The sequence below is a fragment of the Purpureocillium lilacinum genome (genome assembly GCF_023168085.1).
Source record: "Purpureocillium lilacinum CBS 284.36 DNA, scaffold_1, whole genome shotgun sequence".
NCBI lineage: Eukaryota > Fungi > Ascomycota > Sordariomycetes > Hypocreales > Ophiocordycipitaceae > Purpureocillium > Purpureocillium lilacinum.
Genome location: NW_027072111.1, coordinates 2,819,289 through 2,838,536, shown reverse-complemented (window position 1 = coordinate 2,838,536; position 19,248 = coordinate 2,819,289). Strand labels below are relative to the sequence as shown.

At 59.9% G+C, this 19,248-nt stretch overlaps 2 protein-coding genes across 2 annotated transcripts; one reads left to right on the top strand and one right to left on the bottom strand.

The window, feature by feature from the left end:
• Positions 1–2,517: 2,517 nt before the first annotated feature.
• PLICBS_000573 (basic helix-loop-helix protein) lies at positions 2,518–3,516 on the top strand (the record flags this gene model as incomplete). The annotated part of the gene is made up of 1 exon (XM_065599625.1): positions 2,518–3,516. The coding sequence occupies one exon, from the start codon at positions 2,518–2,520 to the stop codon at positions 3,514–3,516; it is 999 nt and encodes a 332-aa protein (XP_065455697.1).
• Positions 3,517–9,110: 5,594 nt separating this feature from the next.
• PLICBS_000572 (uncharacterized protein) lies at positions 9,111–11,206 on the bottom strand (the record flags this gene model as incomplete). Its single annotated transcript, XM_018318412.2, has 5 exons — positions 9,111–9,874; positions 9,928–10,158; positions 10,227–10,679; positions 10,744–10,927; positions 10,988–11,206. The coding sequence occupies 5 exons, from the start codon at positions 11,204–11,206 to the stop codon at positions 9,111–9,113; spliced, it is 1,851 nt and encodes a 616-aa protein (XP_018183937.2).
• Between the last annotated feature and the right edge of the window lie 8,042 nt (positions 11,207–19,248).

Here is a 19,248-nt window from a genome sequence, read left to right as displayed (position 1 = left end):
ACCAAGCGGCGCTTCTTCCCCAGCCGAGCCGTTGGTTCAGCACGAGGCGCCTCTCGGCTGTGCCTCGACACATCCGCGATGAATATATATAGGTACGGAGCGGGAAAACTGGGTTAGCAGGTCCTAAATACGACCACGCGTGCCTCTAGCAGTTTGCATGTTTCACCTGGCGCAGAGAGAGGCTCGTCAAGTGATTGCGCGATGGACACCCCTAAACACCATCAGGTGACGGGCCGGGGGGTTCCAGACATGAGGCTTCCACGGCTCAAGAGGTCCCGAGGAGAGACACGGCCCCACCCAGTTGCTGCTTGGATGGTCTGCGTGCTCGTCTGGCCTCGACAAGAGGCTGCCTCCTCCTGACGGACCGTCGAAATGTTTCTCGGCGGGGGGACGAGGGGACCTGGAGGCGAAGCAGCAGGCCGGCGGGCAGCGCGGTAGTTGCTGATACTGCGGGCTGGGCCGTTGCTTCGAAGAAAGTGGCTAGCCCCGGGGAGGACAACCCTGCTGGACGGCGAGATGGTGGTGTGTGAGGGGCGACTCGAGGGAAGCGCGAGTGAGAGTATTCGAAGACCACTCGGGGTGGTACAAAGGGCTCGAGGTCGAGCATTCATCAGCTGGTGTGCTTGTTCGCCGGAACCGCCAAAGGAGTGTCGACGGCAAAGTTGGACCAAGGTGCTTGTCTTCGAGGGAAATGAGTGCCGGCAAAGGGGCGGCACTTGGCCATTTCACGATGGGTCTAACAAGGGGGGCCATCCAACGAGGTGAGAAGCTGGATGGCAGGCTGGCTGTGTCACGACGGCGCGGCCAAACCACGGAGCTATCAGGGTGCCTTGCTTGCCTGGCTGATAAGAGTGGAAGAGTCTCAATATGAGGAGGATATTGGCAGTGCAGTGATGAACGACGCTCAGCGCAGCTGGGAGCTGGGGGCCACTGGATGCATATCGCGAGCAAACACTCTGCAGCCTGCTGAAAGTGCAGGACCACCAGCACGCAGCTCAACGCGACAGCCAGCCAGCCATCAATCACCAGACAAAGCGTAAGTGAGAGGGAGACAGCGCCAGAGTGAGAAGGGGGCAGCTGCGACGGAGCTGCTTGCGACCCACCAGGCAGCCGCGCGTTCCCATTGGCCCTACCCCGGTCGGTGTGCCGAATCTGCAGCCGTGATTGGCCTCGAGGGACTGCCTGGGGGGACTGAGGCGACGGCTGGCGGCCTCAGGCAAGAACGGGCCGCACGGCTGGCGTGCCCATGGCCCGCCCCCCACCCGCTATTTATCACGCAGCGTCCGCCCGCTTGCACGTGTTCCACCTCTTCCTCCACCCCGTGACCTGCGAGCTTGCCGCTGCCCACCCATCCGCCCCCCCCCCAGCGCCTCTACCGTCCATCAGCTCGGCGCGCACGCGTGCAGCGAGACGACAAGCATCCTTCGCCTCAACCAAATCACCCCGTAGCATAAAGATTCGGCCCAAACCCGGTCTCTGCAACCGCCGCCGTCGTCTCTGTCGGCTCGTTTCCCCCCTGGGACATTTACCAGCAAATTTTCGCCCACCTTTGGCCTGCCAGGCGCGTCGCTGCTACGGCCGCTGCACTGCGGGTCCTGCAACTTACACTCCGGCGCGATATCACGAGATTGATCACGCAAAACACGTGAGAGCGCGGAACCCGTGATCTGGCGAGCACATGATCTGCGAGGTATGTCTGTCGACGCATCTCCTATGTACGACTCACGATGATTTCCCGATGGCTCGGCCACCACTTTCGATGGAAATGCCGCTGCCTTTACCCCGTCAGAGCACGTTGTCTGCGCTCGAGAAAAAATGTGCCTGTTGTCGCGCAATCTTTCCCAAGGACGCAATCATCAATGCACAACGCGCGCCATCTGAATCATCGCGTTCACGGCCCGCTCATGATGCCTAATGATGCCGGCCTTGCCGTCGCGTCATTCATTCATGCCGGCTTGATGCATCGACTGCCCTCGCGCGCCTGATTGATTCTCCCTCCCCTCGCCACGCGTCCTGAAGGTAGCCATGACCGCAGACCGAATCTCACGCGTCTGGGCTAGGCTCGCTGGCCCGCCCTCCTCAAGTGGGAAGGGGCGCGCGATAGCTGGCGATGCCTGCCGGATGTTCTTCACCCGTTGCCTTTCGCTGCCGGCATTCGAACTGCTGATCAAGTCGATCGCTGCTGAGTGCCCTGGCCCCCTCCGCATGAGCGAGTGCTGCTGTGCCGCTGGTCAACCTAGACGAGGCAGCCACGCGCCAGGCGAAGTCGAGGAAGCCCTCCATGGTCTCCTTGGGCGTCTGCCATGGCTGTGGCATTGATGACGGCCCTTGATTCGACTCTGGAAATGACCGCATCCTTGGTAGAACTGCCAACTGACTAACCCAACTACTTCTCCAGGTTTGACAACTTCAACCGCGTGGGATCCGTTTGTTGGTGCTTGCCGAAGCATTGTCAACCTGCGACTTGGCACCTAAACCTTGCATCGCTGCCGCTGTTTTCTCATCCCACCATCCACAATGTCTGACCCGGTAGTTGCCGATCAACCCGACCTGTCGAGCCTTACTGGCTCTCCTGGACAGAAGCGTAAGAGGGAAGAGGAGAGCCCCGACGCGCAACGGGCGAAGCGAGCTGCACCCCCGGCATCCATGTCAGCGGACACGGCTGCTTTTATCGAGAATGCCATCGAGGCCACCCACGCCGCGAGCACAAGCGGCGTCAACGTCGCCGACTTCAACGCCCTCCAGCAGGCCGCCGCGGCGGACCATACGGAGACGTCAGATCCGTCCAACGCGACAAGCACGGCTCAGGCTGCTCTCGGCATGTACCCCACCTTGCACGTACCACCGTCAACAGAGGAGCAGTTTGCCGCGCAGGCTGGTCCCGAGGGGGACCATGGCCATGACAGCTCGTTCAACCCGGACGTTTCCCCGCCGGACGGCCTCCTGGACAACTCCAACGTGGCACCCAACCAGCAGCCACCTCCCCCTTCGAACGGCGTCCAACCCCAAGGACATAGGTACTCCACGTCGTCTGCATCGGGGAACCCCAAGCCCAGCGTTGGCTCAGAGGAGTGGCATAAGATGCGGAAAGACAATCACAAGGAAGGTGAGAAGCGCAGCCAGACCCACCAGACGCCCAGCCGTGTGTGGGAGATTACTGACCCCGATGTGCGCCCAGTGGAGCGTCGACGCCGCGAGACGATCAACGAAGGCATCAACGAACTGGCCAAGATTGTGCCGGGGTGCGAGAAGAACAAGGGGTCGATCTTGCAGAGAGCCGTGAGCTTCATCCAGCAGCTCAAGGAGAACGAGCAACAGAACATTGAGAAATGGACCCTGGAGAAGCTCCTGACGGAGCAGGCCATCACGGAGCTCAGCGCGTCAAACGACAAACTCAAGCAGGAGTGCGAAAGGCTGTACCGGGAGCTTGAGACGTGGAAGAGAGTTGCGCAGAACGCGGGCCTCGAGCCGCCGCAACCAAAGGAAGAACCAGCCGCGGGCGCAGCGTCAGGCTAGGAGCACGCGCCCGACCAAGAACTTGAGCTTTCTAGGGGTTTGCCTGAGGGAGAGCCGGCTGCGAGCCCCACGTTGACTAAGGAGCAATATCTCAACCGAATGATCAAGCTTCTCAAGCACGTCTGAGAGGCTACACGTCATGGCGTTGACAGCTGGGTGGTGAGAAACCGCCCGCTCCGACCGGCACGTCGTAATGAATGGTGAGAGGGACCGGTCCTTTCGCATCTCGATACATGGAAAGGGGGTGTTGTTTTGGTGGTGGCGACGTCGCACAGGCGTGACTCTTCTTCCACGGACACGAACGAGGCGCGACACGATGTCCAAAGCACGTGCAGTGCTGGTTGGGCCAAGTTCCACTGTCTCGACCACAGCTTTGTCTCGGACTGCGATTTGTTCCATGGTTCTGCGCGATTCTATATATGGCAGCTGGGCGTTACAGGATGGTGTTTGCAGCACTCTGTACTTCGTATTCGTTACATGACGGCCGGGTGGCAATGAAGAGAAACCACAGCGGCTTACCGCAAAGAACATTGAAGTTGGTCCACCTCGTTTTGACGACGAATGTAATGTGTTTGAGACGACTGGTTAGGCAAAACACCGCACCCCCCCTCCCCCCTTGGAGGTTGTGGGCTGTTGTCCGAAGCGGGCGGCGTCCCCGACCAGCGAATGCAGGGATCCCTGACATTTGCATTCGCATGTGCAAAGCAGAGTGGCCCGGAAGCGCGAGGTGCAGCCCCGCGGCTGCGGCATCATGGATGAGGCACAACCACCCATGCCCATGTCCAGGTTGCAGTGCAGTCCCGCCTGCGGGCCCGGGCGGCGAGCAGCGGCCTTCCCGTTCGGGCCGCAAGCCATGTCTTGGGGAGGCGGCGGCGGCGGAGGAAGAGGAGGAGGAGGAGCCCAGGGCTCTCGACTCAGGAGCACACACGAGAACTGCGGAAGCCAGCCAGCCAGCCGGCCAGCCAGCCAGCGTCCCTTTGCCAGCTCCGGCGGTGGTGCTACTCGCGCCACCGCCCGGATATTGGTGGGGGGGGGGGTTGGGTCGGGTCTGGCGGCCCCTTGAGGGCCTTTGTTCGAGCGGGCCACGACGCAAGGGCGTGCGTGGGCAGCAGCAGGAGGAGGAGGAGGAGGAGGAAGCAGCCGAGCGTGACATGCACAGTGACGATGCTGTGGTCCTTGTGTCTCGCGGTGGCGCGCTGGGGATGGGCGCGGTGGCGCGCCTGAAGGGAGCTGGGAGAGGAAGGGGGAGGCGAGGGGACATGCATACATAATACCTACACTAATTAGGGCTGGGTGCCTGCTGGACTTTGTATGAAGCGTGTGGATGGGTAAGTACTTGAATGGGGCTCTTCTGTAGACAGGTGACAGGGGAAACCTGTACGCCTGCAAGGCGCAGCGAGACTGAGGCAGCAACAGACCAGAGAGAGTGTAAGTCGGTCAGTGAGAGAGGCGGTCAAGTTATTACAATACTTGGTACGAAACACGGCGAGCTCATCGGGGACGACTACGGCGACGACGACGACGACCAAACTGCAACGGGGAGTGCGCGTGCTGTGCGGCAAGGTGCGTGCAGCACATACATACGTATACGCAAACACAGCTGCAGATGCAGATGCAGATGTAGACGCAGACGTAGATGCATAAGCAGACGCATGTGCGAGAAAGACTGTCTCGTCTTCCTTTCTCTGTTCACTGTTGCCTGCCTGGTTGCCCATCCACCCACCCTGTGAGCGAGTGAGATTCGGTGTCGTCGACGGCGGGAACGAGAGCACGAGCATGGCTGCTTGCTTTCAACCTTTGCTTTCTTTCCTCGACCTCTCCCCAAGCCCCTTTACTCATCCGCCTCGACTCGCGGGACGTGTGCCGCCGATTGTAAAGGGGAAAGAAAGACAGAACTAGGCACTAGCCTCCGTTCCGGGTCCCGTTAGCACACCCCTCTTGACCACTCTCATACATGCGTACGGCGAGGTACCAAGCACAAAGTAGCACGAAGTAGCACGGCATTTGCTTTCTCGCACTTTGACGCCGTGCGCTGCTGCTGCCCCTCCACTCCTGCCCCGACGCCTGCTTGGCGCGCGCGGAGCATTCTCGCGGCGTATTTGGTGGTTTTGGGGAACACGCAGAGAGGTGTTGAGAATAGGGGTTTCGCACTCGAGGGCCGGCCGGTAGGTGTACTTTGTCTGTATGTGCCCGGGTCTGAGTCGACCTTTTTGTCTGGAGATGTTTGGACGTGTTATATCCAAGGCCATGGGCGCGGGCTTACACGACGACACATCTCTATTGCTTCACACTGCCTACCTACAGAGTAACTAAGTTAGGGGCTTCAAATCCCGTAGGATATACAACACCAATAGAAATACAAACACATCAACACGGTGCAGCTACAGGGCACACGGCGCAAGAGGGCGTTTCCCGAAAAGCAGTCCGCCCCCGAAGATCTCCGCGCTCCCACTTCCCGTGACACCCCGACTTACCGCACGCATAATACACCTTGCGCTCGGACACAGACAAGGTATGCACGCACTGTACGCACCTTTTCGTCTATAAGCACGGGGACGTACGGCCCCTTTTCTTCCACTTGCGTCACTCACCGTCGTACATACACAGCCTTGGCCTCCCTCCCGGGGCGGTAGCGGCGTACGTAGAGGGATAGCAGTAAAGGGCATCTTGAAGCGAGTCACGTCTTTCTCGTCCTCCTAGTGCAACACATCCAGTGCGGCATCTCTGTGACGCGCCCCCTCCGTTTCCAGTCTCTATCTTTCTTTTCTCCTCACTGATAGCTCCGGCGTGTCTCTCTCGCTCAAAAGAGTGGTGAGAGTGCGGGCGAGCGCTCCTCTCGCTTGGCCGCCCCTGCCCCCGTTGCTGAGTCGGCCCGCGGCGACGGGACGCGCGACGGTGAGGCGCTCTCCTCTCTCTTGTCCCCTGCCTTTGACCCCTGTGTGTTGATAATGAGACGGAGTCCCCGAACCCATTGGAGAGGAAGACGGAAGACCACGGGTGAGAGCAGAGCGCGGCATAGAGCAAGTATTATTGTACTTATCCTGTCCTTGATAATATGCTGCAGAGATCCCGGCACTTAGCACGCCAGTGCTATTGTCCTCTCTCCACGGCCCAGGGGCAGTGCCAACAGTGCAGAAGCGAACGCTGCGGCGCGCCCGCGCAACTGCAGGGTTCGGTTGGTTCCTTACGGGAAGCGCGGGCGTCCCCTTTCGCAGGGGCGTGCCTCCGGGCGGTCTCACCGCCAAGGATGGAAAAAATTCCCTCTTTTTTGTTCCTTTGGTGCAGGGCGCTTCGTGCTTTGTACGAGGCCGCTGGATAGTAGGCTGCTTCGTACCTCGTCCCTGGTCATGAGGCAAGGTGAGTGAGATGCCAAGATATGGGGGAGGAACAGACATCCCGTCGCACAACGCATACGGCACATCCATGCATGGATGCACGCACTGGGGACTCGGGACTCGGAAGACAAGGCAACCCAGCCCTGGCCTCCCCGTATTGCTATCCCTCCTGTAGCAAGGAAGAGCTGCAACGGCAATATATGTCTCTGGGTTCGAAAATACATAGCAGAGACAAAGATGGAAGGGAAGGAGGAGAATCGGCAGTGAAATGCTGATGCTCTCCACGTCTGGGGCGGAGAAACGACTGGTGCACCTTCGACCTCCGGCCGTCCTAGATCTCGGGTCCTGCCTCTCCGGCATCGAAAAAACAAGGGGGCGGCGTTACAGTTCGGGAAGCGGGAAGCGGGAAGCGGTCCGAAGCACCGACCAGGTGGCCGGGACATGCAACGCGACCCCCCCTTTTTTCCCATTCCCTCTTCCCCTCATCCTTTCCAAGCCCCCGGCCGACCCTGTAACCCCCCCCGTCTTCTTTTCTTTTCTCTCGCCATAGAAGCGCGGGAGGATGGCAGAGCAATGGGAAGGGGGGAAACAGAGGGGCCAGAGTCCGCCGTCGGTTGAGTGATCAATACGCATCGCAGGATACATGCACCCCCCTTTTCGAACACGGCTCACGAGGGTGGTAAGTGTATATATATATATTTATACGTTAAATGCCAGACAGACGGATAGACAGAGAGGCAGATACATAGACATGACGCGGAGCGGACGCCCGACACCCTGCCGAGGAACATGGGGATGCACGCGCGAAAGCCCAGCAGACGTACGAATACGTTCGAACACGCACGTTCACCCGTCACGCTCCGGGGCGCTGCTGCGGCAGTCGCGCCCGAACAGTGCGAATGCAGAATGCCCCCCCCCCTTTTCAAGCACTCCCCTCCGAGACAGTCGTTCGTTCGTTCGCCCGTTCGTTCGTTTCCTTCCGGCCCTGTGCGACCCCAGATTTGCCCCCTCCCCTCTCTTCTCTCCCCATGTCACCGCCAGCCAGCCAGCGACAGCGAAGAGCAGGCAGCCATGTACGGATGCACATTCGAATGTACTTGACACTCTGTGCTTTGCTCTGTGCCATGGCAGCGACTCGCGCCGGTCCCCCCCCTCTCCCCTTTCTCGTTTCGTCCGCCCTGATGCTGCCAGACGTCAAAGGACGCGCCACAATTGATAAAGGCAGCTGTCGCCTCCCCCCCTTTTGGTCCTCGCCTACCCGGCCGTCCGCCCACCCCATGTGCCCCCCCCCCCCCCCCCCCCCCCCCCCCCCCCCAATGCAAGCCACAACTCGGGCCGCGCTCAGACACGACTGGTCGGCGAGGCAGGCGGCGAGGGAAGAGACGAGAAGGGGGCTTGCATGAGTTCCCGACCCGGGCGGGGGGTGATTGATTGATTGATTGATTGATTGAATGCTGAGTTGATTGTGCTGCTCCGGAAAGTCATCCATCCTGTGCTCCCACCACGACGTGCGACCCGGCCATTGGTCTGGTCTTGGTAACTCAGCCAGCATCGGCCCAGCGGCGGCCAGGGAATGTCGAGGTGGGAGGGCGAGGCCATCCTCGAGCATGCCCCTGCGTTGGGCTTGTCGCCAGCAGCCCAGTGTCATCTCACGGGTTCACATGGTTGACGTCAGAAGACCCTGGTTTGCGCGCGCGTGTGTATGAACAGGCAGAGACGAATCAAGATGCTCCTCAACTGTATTTTGTCTCGAGGGGAAAAGAAAAAGAGGCCTCAACAGCTCATGATGCTTACCATATTCGACGCTTGGGTATACATGCTCATCGTGTAGGCCCCTCAACAGGGGACACGCATATCTCGGGTTGACCCAGACAAGCAGGCCGTGAATAAAACAACAAGAAAGACAGTATGCACGCTCTGCCGTAAAATCCTGCTCTGCAGCTCACACAGCGAGAGGTGAGGCGAGGCTAAGCAAACCAACCACGCACCGACATAATGGTCGGGCGGCAAAACCGAAACATTCCAAAGACCATCCAAAAGACCACCCGCCGAGCGAGATTCTATGTTGCCGTAGGGGTATCGCGCGCGCGAACTGAAAGAGCTCTGCAACAGCAGAGATGATGGGCATCCAAAACAGTGCCCAATGACATCAACATCAACGCCCACCTCCCCTTCCTCGACCTGCTCACGTCGACAAGTCACGCAGTCCCTCATCGTCGCGACTGATGGAGCACAAGTTCCCAAGCCTTTCCGCCATAACTACTGTACCGCGTTTCTCGGCACCGCATCCACGACCTGAGTCATGACCCTCAGGCTTCCGCGCCCATCACTCGGCACGTAGTACCCCGGCTGCTGGCTGACGGGCGCCGCTGCCATGTCGCCACCCCTGAAGATGGCGTTCCCGTTGGCATCATATTCGGGCCGCGGCGAGCTCTCAAATGAGCTCGTCAGGAATGGCTGTCCGGCGTTCAGTGTGACTGCTTGGCTGACAAAAGCCGGCTGCTGGGGCGTTGTCTGCTGCGCCGTGTACGCGTACATGGACGATGAGTTGGGACCAGCTGACCCTTGCTGCCACGGCTGGTGGTACATGCTCCCGCCCCCGGGGCTGGCGTACTCGCTGAACACCGACGGCCGCCGGCTGCCGTCGTGCGGGCTGGCCACCAGGTCCATGGTGAGGCCGCCGCTCCCAGTGCTGACTGTGCTCTGGTCGCTGACCGGCAGTCCGTTGCTCTCGACGAAAGAGTGCTGTTGCGGTGCAATGTCCGTCTGTATCATGGGCGGGTGGAAGGGTGTGCCTCTAACTGGTAGATCGCCCATGAAGGGGCTCGGGCCGCCGTGGAGGCTGTGTCCGTTGGTTGCCGTCGTGGTTGGGGTGTGTGCCATGGGGTGCGCCACCGTCGGCTTGGAGCGCTGCACGTCATGCTCGTCCTCTTCCTTGATGTTGAAGGATCCGTCGTCATTGTCCGACGTGTAGCTCTCGGGTACTTTATCTTCTGCCATCACGTAGACCTCGGTCGAGTCATCTTTCAACACCGCGTTAGCAGGGCTAGCTCCCTGTCTTGATGGGTGCACGTACCGATTTCGCCATTCTTGAATCGCTCCTCCTGGCGTGCCATCTTAAAGATCTCATTCAGGTACGGTCGCTTCTTGGCGTTGGCGTCATTGTCCATGAAAAAGGCCGAGAGGGCCTCATTCGTCGTCTCTTCTAGTTTCTTGACGTTCAGACAGAGCTTCTGAATATCTGGATGCTGCTTTCCGTTCGGCTCCACGACAAGCCGTAGAATGTGCGCCAGGAGATGCACACGTTCTGAAACGAGCGTCAGCAACGGAGGTCATAGCCAGACATGAAAGAAGGGGGAAAATTCAAAATCTTACCTCGCTTGTAAAGGTGATCGGGCTCCTTGTGCCTCACCTTGTCGTCCTTGGTGGGCCCCCACGGCTTCGGCCACCAGTCCGGAGCCTTCTCATCGCTCCCGGTATAGGGATGGGTCGACTGTTTCTTCGGCTCTACTGCTTTGACCCAAGCCTTGGCGATGAGCTTGCAAGCTGTCTGCTGGCAGTTCTTGAATCGCTGTTCGTAAAAATTCCATACCGCCTCCGAGTCCCCAACCTTGATGCCTCTTCGCGATGATACCGTCATCGGGACGTCGTCGTCGTTGGCGGCATGACGAGCTCGTGGCCGCTTCCGGCCTTGCCTCGCAGGGCTACCCCAGTCGTCAAAGACGGAATTCCGGCGACGGTCGATCGCTCGTAACCTCCCGAAACTGTCCGAGCGCCCGTACATGGGATCCTCGAAGCCGAAGCCGTCGTCCAGCATAGGGTCGGCACCTGCATCCCGCCTGATCAGCCCCCGTACGCACGCCCAAATGTGCAAACTTCGTAGGTTACTCACCCGACTCAATTCTCCGCATCACTTGCTGAAACTTGCTCGCGTCGAAGAATTGGCGAATTGCATTGTCGTGGAGCTTCTGCCCGGGGCTGAAGAATGTAATGGGCAATCCATCATCGTTAATGGCAGCGACAAAGTACTGCTTAGCTGCTATGCCACAATGTGACCGGAGAGCCTCGTCGATCTGCTGTTGTTCGTGAGTCAGGATACCTGTGGCAATCGTAGGGGTCCTGCTTTGGCGACTCACCATCGGAGGGGCTCTACGGTGCAGGTCATACTGATCCTGGAAGCGGGCAGTGTCGCTTCCATCGATCTGATACCGCTCCTGCTGGAATGAGTCTTGCCGAGGCACGGCATCCTGACCATATCGCTCATGTTGAAATGATGGACGGCCAGTCGGAGGGTAGCATTGCTGCTGGAACGACTGCTGCCGGGGGAATGAATCCCGCGGCCAGTCTCGCACCATGTCTCGCGGTGCTCCCGTACTCAGGAAGCAGATGCCAGGCAGGGAAGCTTGTAGGACTGTCCAAACCTTTAGGAGGGGGTCGAATCACTGCAAGTCGCGGCTAGCCGGCTCTGCCTAGGCTTGATATAGGGCAAGTCGCTTGATCTGCATGTTAGCCGGCATGTTCATGAACGACGCTGACATATCTAGGTATGCTCGTAGACTCACAGCGGCAGGACAGATTCCGTAGGATGGGCTGCCAAGCGGAAAGATGAACGCAGTATCCCCAAGATCAATGGCGGCCGAGTGGTTGTCTTCTCTGCGTGAGATGATTGGGGTGCTCGGGAGACGGGAACCCTATTGCATGTCGTGCAAGGCGTAGCCCAAATAGTCGTGGCTGACAGGGGCCGAGGGCGTTGTGCGAGGGTGCGTGTTGACCTGACCAGGTTTCGTGCTCGAGATCAGAGGCTGTGTAACAGCAGCCAGATTTCAATTGATTCTCGAGGGCCTAGGCCTGGGATGAATGATAGAGAACGAGATTCGCGGTGCTTGAAAAGGCAACAGCGCGGAGGGCTGACGGGCGACTCGTTATCGGCCGCAGCGTCTGCGCTCGGGGTTGTTTACACAGATGGGATTGAGCAACCCGTAGGCACAGGTCGCCGCGGTTGGTGTGCGATTTGGGAGCCTGCGACGTTCCGTGCTAAAGGGTTTTGTGCCTTGCTTTCGTGTCGATAGTTGGTTGCTGCACCGGCGGGAGCGATGTAAACCCGTGGCGGGGAGTCACGGTTTGTCGCGCGAGACCAGAGTGTTCTCCTTTGTTGCTTCGCTTGATGATTGCGTCTCAAGCGAACAGGATCGGCACGGTGACCTGAGGTTCCTCTCGCAGTTGTAGCGGAACGGCAAGACCACGGCAGCCGCAGTGTTTCGTGATGGAAGACGTCCGTCGAGGTGAGAGGCAAGATTCGGGACCAGCAGGGTGCGGGTGACAGGCGTGCGCCAAAACAGATTACAAGTAATGCAACATGCGCTGATAAGTTGAGGTATGAGCAAGCAGGCAGCGCTTGCCTTCTTGTGAGCTGACGACCGGCGTACCAGGACGTAGTGCAATGAAGCGGATGAGCCTTGGAAGTTGGAAGCGTAGGGACGGGGCGATGAGGGCCTCAAATGGTCGAGGCGGACAGCCCTGCACAGGACGAGTAGGCTCGCGCGCCAGAAGGCCGGGACGGGTTGGTTGAATCAATCAATCCGTCCGGTCTGGCCAGTGCAGTCAATGAGACCAACCCCCGCACGGGACTTGGTGGATGTCTCTCTTCTCGCCGTCCTACTCGCGGCGCCCTTCGGCCGAGCGTGACGACGGTTGCTCCCTCTCCAGGATCACGGACAGCACGGGGCTGACGGCAGCGAGAGCTCCAGCGGGCTCCGGCGGGCGGTGATGAGGACGACGAAGGCGATAGTCGAGGCGAGTCGAATCGACGTCGGCAAGCGTGGAGGACGAGGGAGAACAGAGGGCGGCGGAGAGGGAGAGGGTTCGTGTAAGTGCAGGCCTGAGGGCGTGCAGAAGTACTGTGCGCACGCACTCCGCGCGGCCGCAACACTGCCCAACAGGGCCGTCCAACAGTGGGAATACCTGCAGCGCGGGACGGTACAGTCCAGTACTTGCGCGCTGTGGCAGTTGGGGGATCATCAGACGCAAAGCCGCACCCGACCGTCCTGTCCAGCTCAAGTCCCCATCCGTAGCCACAACTACTAGCATTTAGTTGCAGGTCGCGAGAGGGTGTACAGGGGTTTGTGATCACCAAATGGGCCAATGGGGCGCCTCGCGCATGGTGGTGGCCGGGGTTTCCACCCGAGCACACACCCCTGCTGGGATCCGAGCCCTGCGCAGCCGCGGGCGAGGGAGCTGGAGGAGAGAAGAGTTTCGGACTTGAGGGACAAGCGTCGGCCTTGGACCTGGCCCTGGCCGAGTGCTTCGCGGTCCACGGTCTGGCGGCACGTCTGCTTGTCCGCAACGTCGAGCGAGCCTGGCCGACAAGGTTCCCTGGGTCATCAAAGCCAAAAGGGCCTGTTGGCCAGCTTCTCGGCCGTTCTTCTTGGTGAAAGAGCCTCTTCCCATGAGCCCTGTCCCTGGAGGAACCGGCCGTTGCCGTCGGGGGTCGCGCTCTTCTCTCTCTCCCTCCCTCCCTCCCTCCCCCAGCAGCCCTCCAGTGCCTCCACCCCCTCCCGGTGCCTGGGGTGGTGTGTGAGATCACAGTGGAGACGGGCGACAGCGGGCAGCCGCGTCGGTCCGTTGGAGCAGTGGATGCAGTCACCGTAGCTGCAGTAGCCACCAGTAGTGCGCTCTCGTCGGCTGTCTGCTGAAGCAAGTGCCCTGGCCGGCCGCGGTGCCGCAACACCGTGCCCAAGACGCGCGAGGTGACGACCGTACCACGTCGTTCGCGGCGATCCAGAGTTACGCTCGAGACCATGACCTTGTCGGGCTCGTGGTAGAGTTGGCATTATGGTCGGCGCCGCCGCTGATTAATTTGTGGATTTACGGATGGCACCGGCAGGGATCTGGTGGCGGGAGAGGCAGTACGAACAGGCTCGGCGTCCACTGTACGCAGCACTCCCTCCTCCGTACGTACACGTACACACAGAGAGGATCTGGAATGGCAGAGCCGTCGAGATATGTTGTAGTATGGGGCGCATCCTTCTGCGGTCTCGCCTCTGTGAGGGCACATGCCAGCATTTGCAGCGCGGTAGCACCTCATGGCCATGGAGCCAGTAAACTCCGATTGCCCGACCTGTGCTGGGCTCCGGCTGTTCTCTGTAGGCCGCGATGATAGGAGACTTTGGCCGTCCGCGAGAGAGGAGCGCGCCCGCCACTGTTAGCACGGTGACTAAACGCGGGAGCTTCCACAGCGTACCGTACCGCTGCGTCTCCGTAACTCAGCACTTGGCTTCAAGATCAGCGATTTAGCCGCCGCCAACAAAACCGCCGAGGACTTTAGTAGCGGTGCTCGGGGCATTTGGTGCACGGGTTGACTGGATGACTGGGGCACTTTCAGTGCCAAGGCGAGTTCGTCTGGTCTGTCGAGCATCGATGAACGGCCGATGCATTGCCTTGCTGTGAGTTTGGCGCAAATTTCACCCCACTGCTGGCCAGTCCAGACGGAGAGGCCGGCTGTCCTGGAGACCGGCGTCGTGACCACGCATACTCGGCCCACGCTGCCAACAGCGACAGCAGTGATGTTGGTGTATGTTTGCCCTGGAGCCCATCAACACCGTTGGACGCCCCAGGGCACCTGGTTCAGCTCCTTTGGCGTGGCGCACCCTGATCAGAGCGTTAGCCTGGACCAGATGTCCTGCTGGTGAGGATGATGGTGGGAGGCGCGCTGTGGCTGCGCATCCGGCGTGACTTGAATACTTGGGAGTGGGAACGGCGCTCCCTTCTTCACTCTCCCTTGCCGGGGCTCCAGTCGGGGAAGGGCGTGTCGCCATCACGAAGCCAGGGTCTTTGACTCTCAGGTTTTGCATGCTGGAGTGCCAAGCCTAGGGAGTACGTACAAAGTTCCAGGCCGGTTCGTGGGAGGCGCCGCCACGACCTGAGGGGCAAGACGGGATTCTCGTGGATGACGGGCCGGACGGGCGGCCCAGTGGAACGAAGCGACCACGGGCTCTGCAAAAAAGAAAGGAATGTGGGACTCCTGGGTCGCCGTGGCTGGGCGTGGGGGAGGACCGGCGTCGCCAGCTCTTCTGGGGGTTTCTACCTCCTCACGGATCATCGCCGGGCCCTGCGAGATGGAGCGACCAGCTCCAAAGTGCCTCTGGGTCTGTCGGTTGAGCGGTGACAAGAACAACCATGTCGGTACGTTGAAGGGACTCGTGCCGTGGGCGCCGTATTTGGTTGCTGGTGGCCATGGCGTTTTGCCGCAACCTCGACAAGGTCGCGAAGCCAAGCGGCGGCCCGCTCTCGTTTTGCCTCACGCTTGGTTGCTTTTTGTCCCAGTTCCTTTTGCTCCCCTCGACACGCGTGGTCATTTGCACGCGATACGTCAGCATCAGGCAACTCGGCCGCGCTCTTAGTCAAGTTAGACTCCGAAGACGACGATGACCCTGGGGCGATCTCCTGCCTGGTTTCTGGTTGAGACATTACCGGGACAGCGCTGATGTGCATTGGCGTCGTGGGAGCTGGCTGGCGAACCCCGTTGTGGACGCCATGGCATCGAAGCGCAGCGAATCCGGAAAGTGTACCTGGGGCCATGTCGTGCTCAAGCGACTCCGCACTCCAACATGCTCCGGACGTTGGTTGGCACTGTATCATGGGAGGAAAACGAGCCTGGCCCTTTTTGCGTGTGCACCAGGCGCCCAGAGCTGCGTGAAAAGGGCGGCATGGCGGCTGGAGTGCTGGTGCCATGGTCCATGAAGACGGGGGACCAACGCGTCCCCGCTTGGCCGAAGTCCCGGCCAGAAGTTGGAACCAGAGACAGCCCAGGCCGCCGCGCAGCAGGAGCGCGAGGCACGATCCCGTTCTCTGGCTCCAGCGGCACGTTTTCTCGTCGACGGGCCCTGGCGGCCTCGGGCGGGCAAGACGCAGGTACGGAACCGCCAGACAGCGGCGCACGGGAACTCAGCGGGGTTCGGCTGGTGCTCCAGGAACGGGGGCAAGACCAGGACGCTCAGCAGTCCGCGTTGGGGGGTGGAGGCCCAAGCGACGAGGCAATGTGTCGGTGGGCGCAAACAAAGAAGAGCGTCGCGAAGCGATTGATACGATGCGCCGTCTGGGGAGGGTGAGGCTGTACGGACCAGGCACTCCGGCAACTGGATGCCGCCAAATCATGACAGTGCATCTCCACAGTGCACGCGCAGGTACCTTTGGTGCCTGCCGTGTTTTGCTCAGTTTGCTGTGACGTGCTGTCGTCGTGGTTTGCTGCGGTCCAGTGAACCTCTCAGCGGCAGGAGCCCCGGTCGTGGTTGCCGGCTGTAACTTGATCGGACTTGCCGGTGTTCATGTTCCTGTCAAGACGGCAGGAGCAATCATGCAGCAGTGCTTCGATGGTCCAATGCCGTGAGGCTTCACGTTTTTTTTTGTTCTCACGTACGCAAGGCCATTCTCCGCTCCCGGGTGAATGCTCGCCTTCGCCTACATCGTCTGCTGTCTCACACGCGCACGAACGAGTGCAACGGCAAGGCGTCAGTGCCGTCCGTCATGACAGCCTTCGGCTCGCTTCATGCCTATCGGCCAGTGCACCTCTGCAGCACATGGCTGTGTCCGGCCTTCCGCCCCGTGTGCATTGCATGCTGCGATGGCCGTAAGTGGAAATCTTTTCTACCATCTTCGGGACGCCGCTCTCCTCAGTTGGCAAGTGTCCGGGTACAGCACGATGCGATCTATCGACTGCCGAGTGTCGTCAACCGCGGAGCCGGACAATCGCCAGGAAGGGATCGACCGATTTGAACTTGGCGCTACGATGGTGTACATGGCATGCCATCCTGAATGGAGTACGAGGTGCGAGGCTCGCCGAACGGACTGCATGACGTGCAAACCATCGCGGACGCTGCCAACACCGCGAGCCCCTGGACTTACCCCTCCTCAACATGTCACACCTAAGTTAGTAGGTACCGGTCCACGACACGCACGGTGAGCTCCTCAGCGCTTGGGCAAGACTCAAGAGACTTCAGTGTTTCTGGTGGGCCGGCGGCTCGGGTCGGGTCCCTAGCTCCTCGACCTGCTCCGCTCGCTGAACCCTATCGGCTAATGCTACCGCAACTCGTTGGAGATGCCGCTGAGAAGCCGTGTGACTGGGCCAAGTCGTGTCGACTTTGGCGCACACTCGTGTCCAGCATCCTCGAGGTCACCATGCCTCTAGACAAAATTTGGCGTCTAGCAAAAAGTGAAGGAGCACTATTTGCACGTCGTCTTCATCACGACGCAGCATCGGGCAGTCTCTCGTCTGCAGAAGCAACTTGTTGGTTCCGCTAGGTACGTTCATACGGTAACCCGTGCTTACCGCACGTCTTCGAGCAGCGGAAAAAAGTATGCCGTGCACATACCAGGACAGCCTAAACCCCAAACCCGGATCGGCCAACATCCGGCACAGACGAAACCAGTGCGATGAAGTCATCATCCCGAACGGACCTCTCAGTACATTCGACGGATTCGCATCTTCAATGTTAGTGCTTCAACATGCCACGCTTCGGGAGCCAGGGCAAACAGAAGCAATTATTGATTCCTCAAGGAAACTAGACTAGCAACGGCAAATGCAGCGACGGCGCGGAAAGGCGAGCCTGCTTCCACTGATTGGGGTGTGCCGCGCCCCCGCTTCCACAAAGAGTTCAGTCTGGAATTCAGTGTCTGGGATACGGAGTGTCCCCTTTAGGATGCCTGCTGCTCTTCTCTCAACCGCCCTCTCCTTATCTAGACGCGAGGCCAGCTCGGCGCCGGCGCCGGCGCAACACGAGGTGCTCGAGCGTCGCCCAGTTGGCACATCGCATCTACTGAGAACTACCAAAACGAAAGCCCTCTTATCGATCTAACCTGTTTGTCTGGGGCAGGTTGGCTCGACGAGACCCGTGCTGGACCGAGGATGCCTCCACTTCGAACTGAGCCAACCCCCTAACAGCTCCCAAATATGCATGGAGCTCTGCCGACTGCCACCTTGTCGATCATTCACGCCTCACCTTCCAAGATTGCGAGGCTTCAGGGCACACCACACCCTCCAGAAGCTGGAACCCTGTCTTTCAGTGAGCTGGACCGGGTCTCAAACCATGATTGGTCCCGAATCTGGGTGCTATCCATGCTCACGCATCTCCAAACTAGCAGGTGGCGCGAACCGGGCATTTTCCCGGTGGTCCCGTCTGCAAAGCTGGCACAGCATCGTTCAAGCATACCCAACTGATCAAGGCCACTTGCCCGAATCGACACACTGGCAGTCGCCAGGCGATCTCCTCGCGGGACGACACCAACTGCGCGACGCCGGTGCTGCTTGTCTCCGTCCTCGCGAGTGCCCCGGCATCCACGTTGGGCGCGCACCCAGCCTTGTTGGTTGCGACCCGCTGGCCGAGATGTGGTCCATTTCCAAACTCTCGGTACCCGGTCGTTGAGCCTTGAGATCCGCGAGAGCCGTCTCGACCATCGACGGAGCAGCTCGTCGTAGAGTAATTAGGCTGCATTTATGACCAGCCGGAAAGCGGGATCCTCGCATCAGTGAAGGGGAAACGCTTGCGCCCCGTCTCGTGCGCATAAGTATCCCGACTCGCCCAGCGCGCACAGGCGGATACTGTGAGAGACGGTGGCAGACGCGTTGTTGTGACCTGGTCGTTCGAGCATGACCTGAACTGCGAAGGACTTGGCCCGCCCTCCTCTCCTTATGCGTCCCCGCCTCCGCAGCCCGAGTCCACGATGGCGGTAACGTGCCACCATCATGTTGGCCACGGCGTGGCTCGCGCCTTGGTTCTCACTGATCAAAAGGTGCGCTCGCTTACTGGACCCGACTGCATACGAGCCGCCCTGTCGGTAACACTGGGCACTCGTCAGCTTTTGACCCCTGTTCGGGAGGCGTAATGCCACCGTCCCGCGTTCGCCAGCCGACTTTGAACCCCCAATCGCCTGGGTCAGGGATGTCACTCGAGTTCGTCCGCACAATTGCGGCGAGTGGCAGGTTTTTGGGGATCGATCTTGGCGCCGAGGAGCAGGCTGGCGACAAAGGCGTTTAGGCTCTTCTGCCATTCTACACGACCAGCCTCCGGTGTGGTCAACAGCATTCTCCAGCCATGAAGCCTTTTCATCGAGCATCCTGTCAACGTAACACAACTACTGTACGGAGTGCTCCGTACTTCCTGCACTTACGACGTGAAAATCTGCCCAGTATGAACCCACATCACCGCGACCTGCCGCTGGCCAAATTTACCACAGGTTCAGAATGCTCGTTGGGCGCCTTTAATGTCCTATCAAAGCGCCACGGAAAAGGAACCAACACACTCTCCGTGTCCTTTCTACGGGATTGGCCCTCTTCTGACTTGCCAACCTCCACCCGGTGCTCCCGCGCGAACGAGAAGCCGAGACTACAGTCAACAGTGGCGTA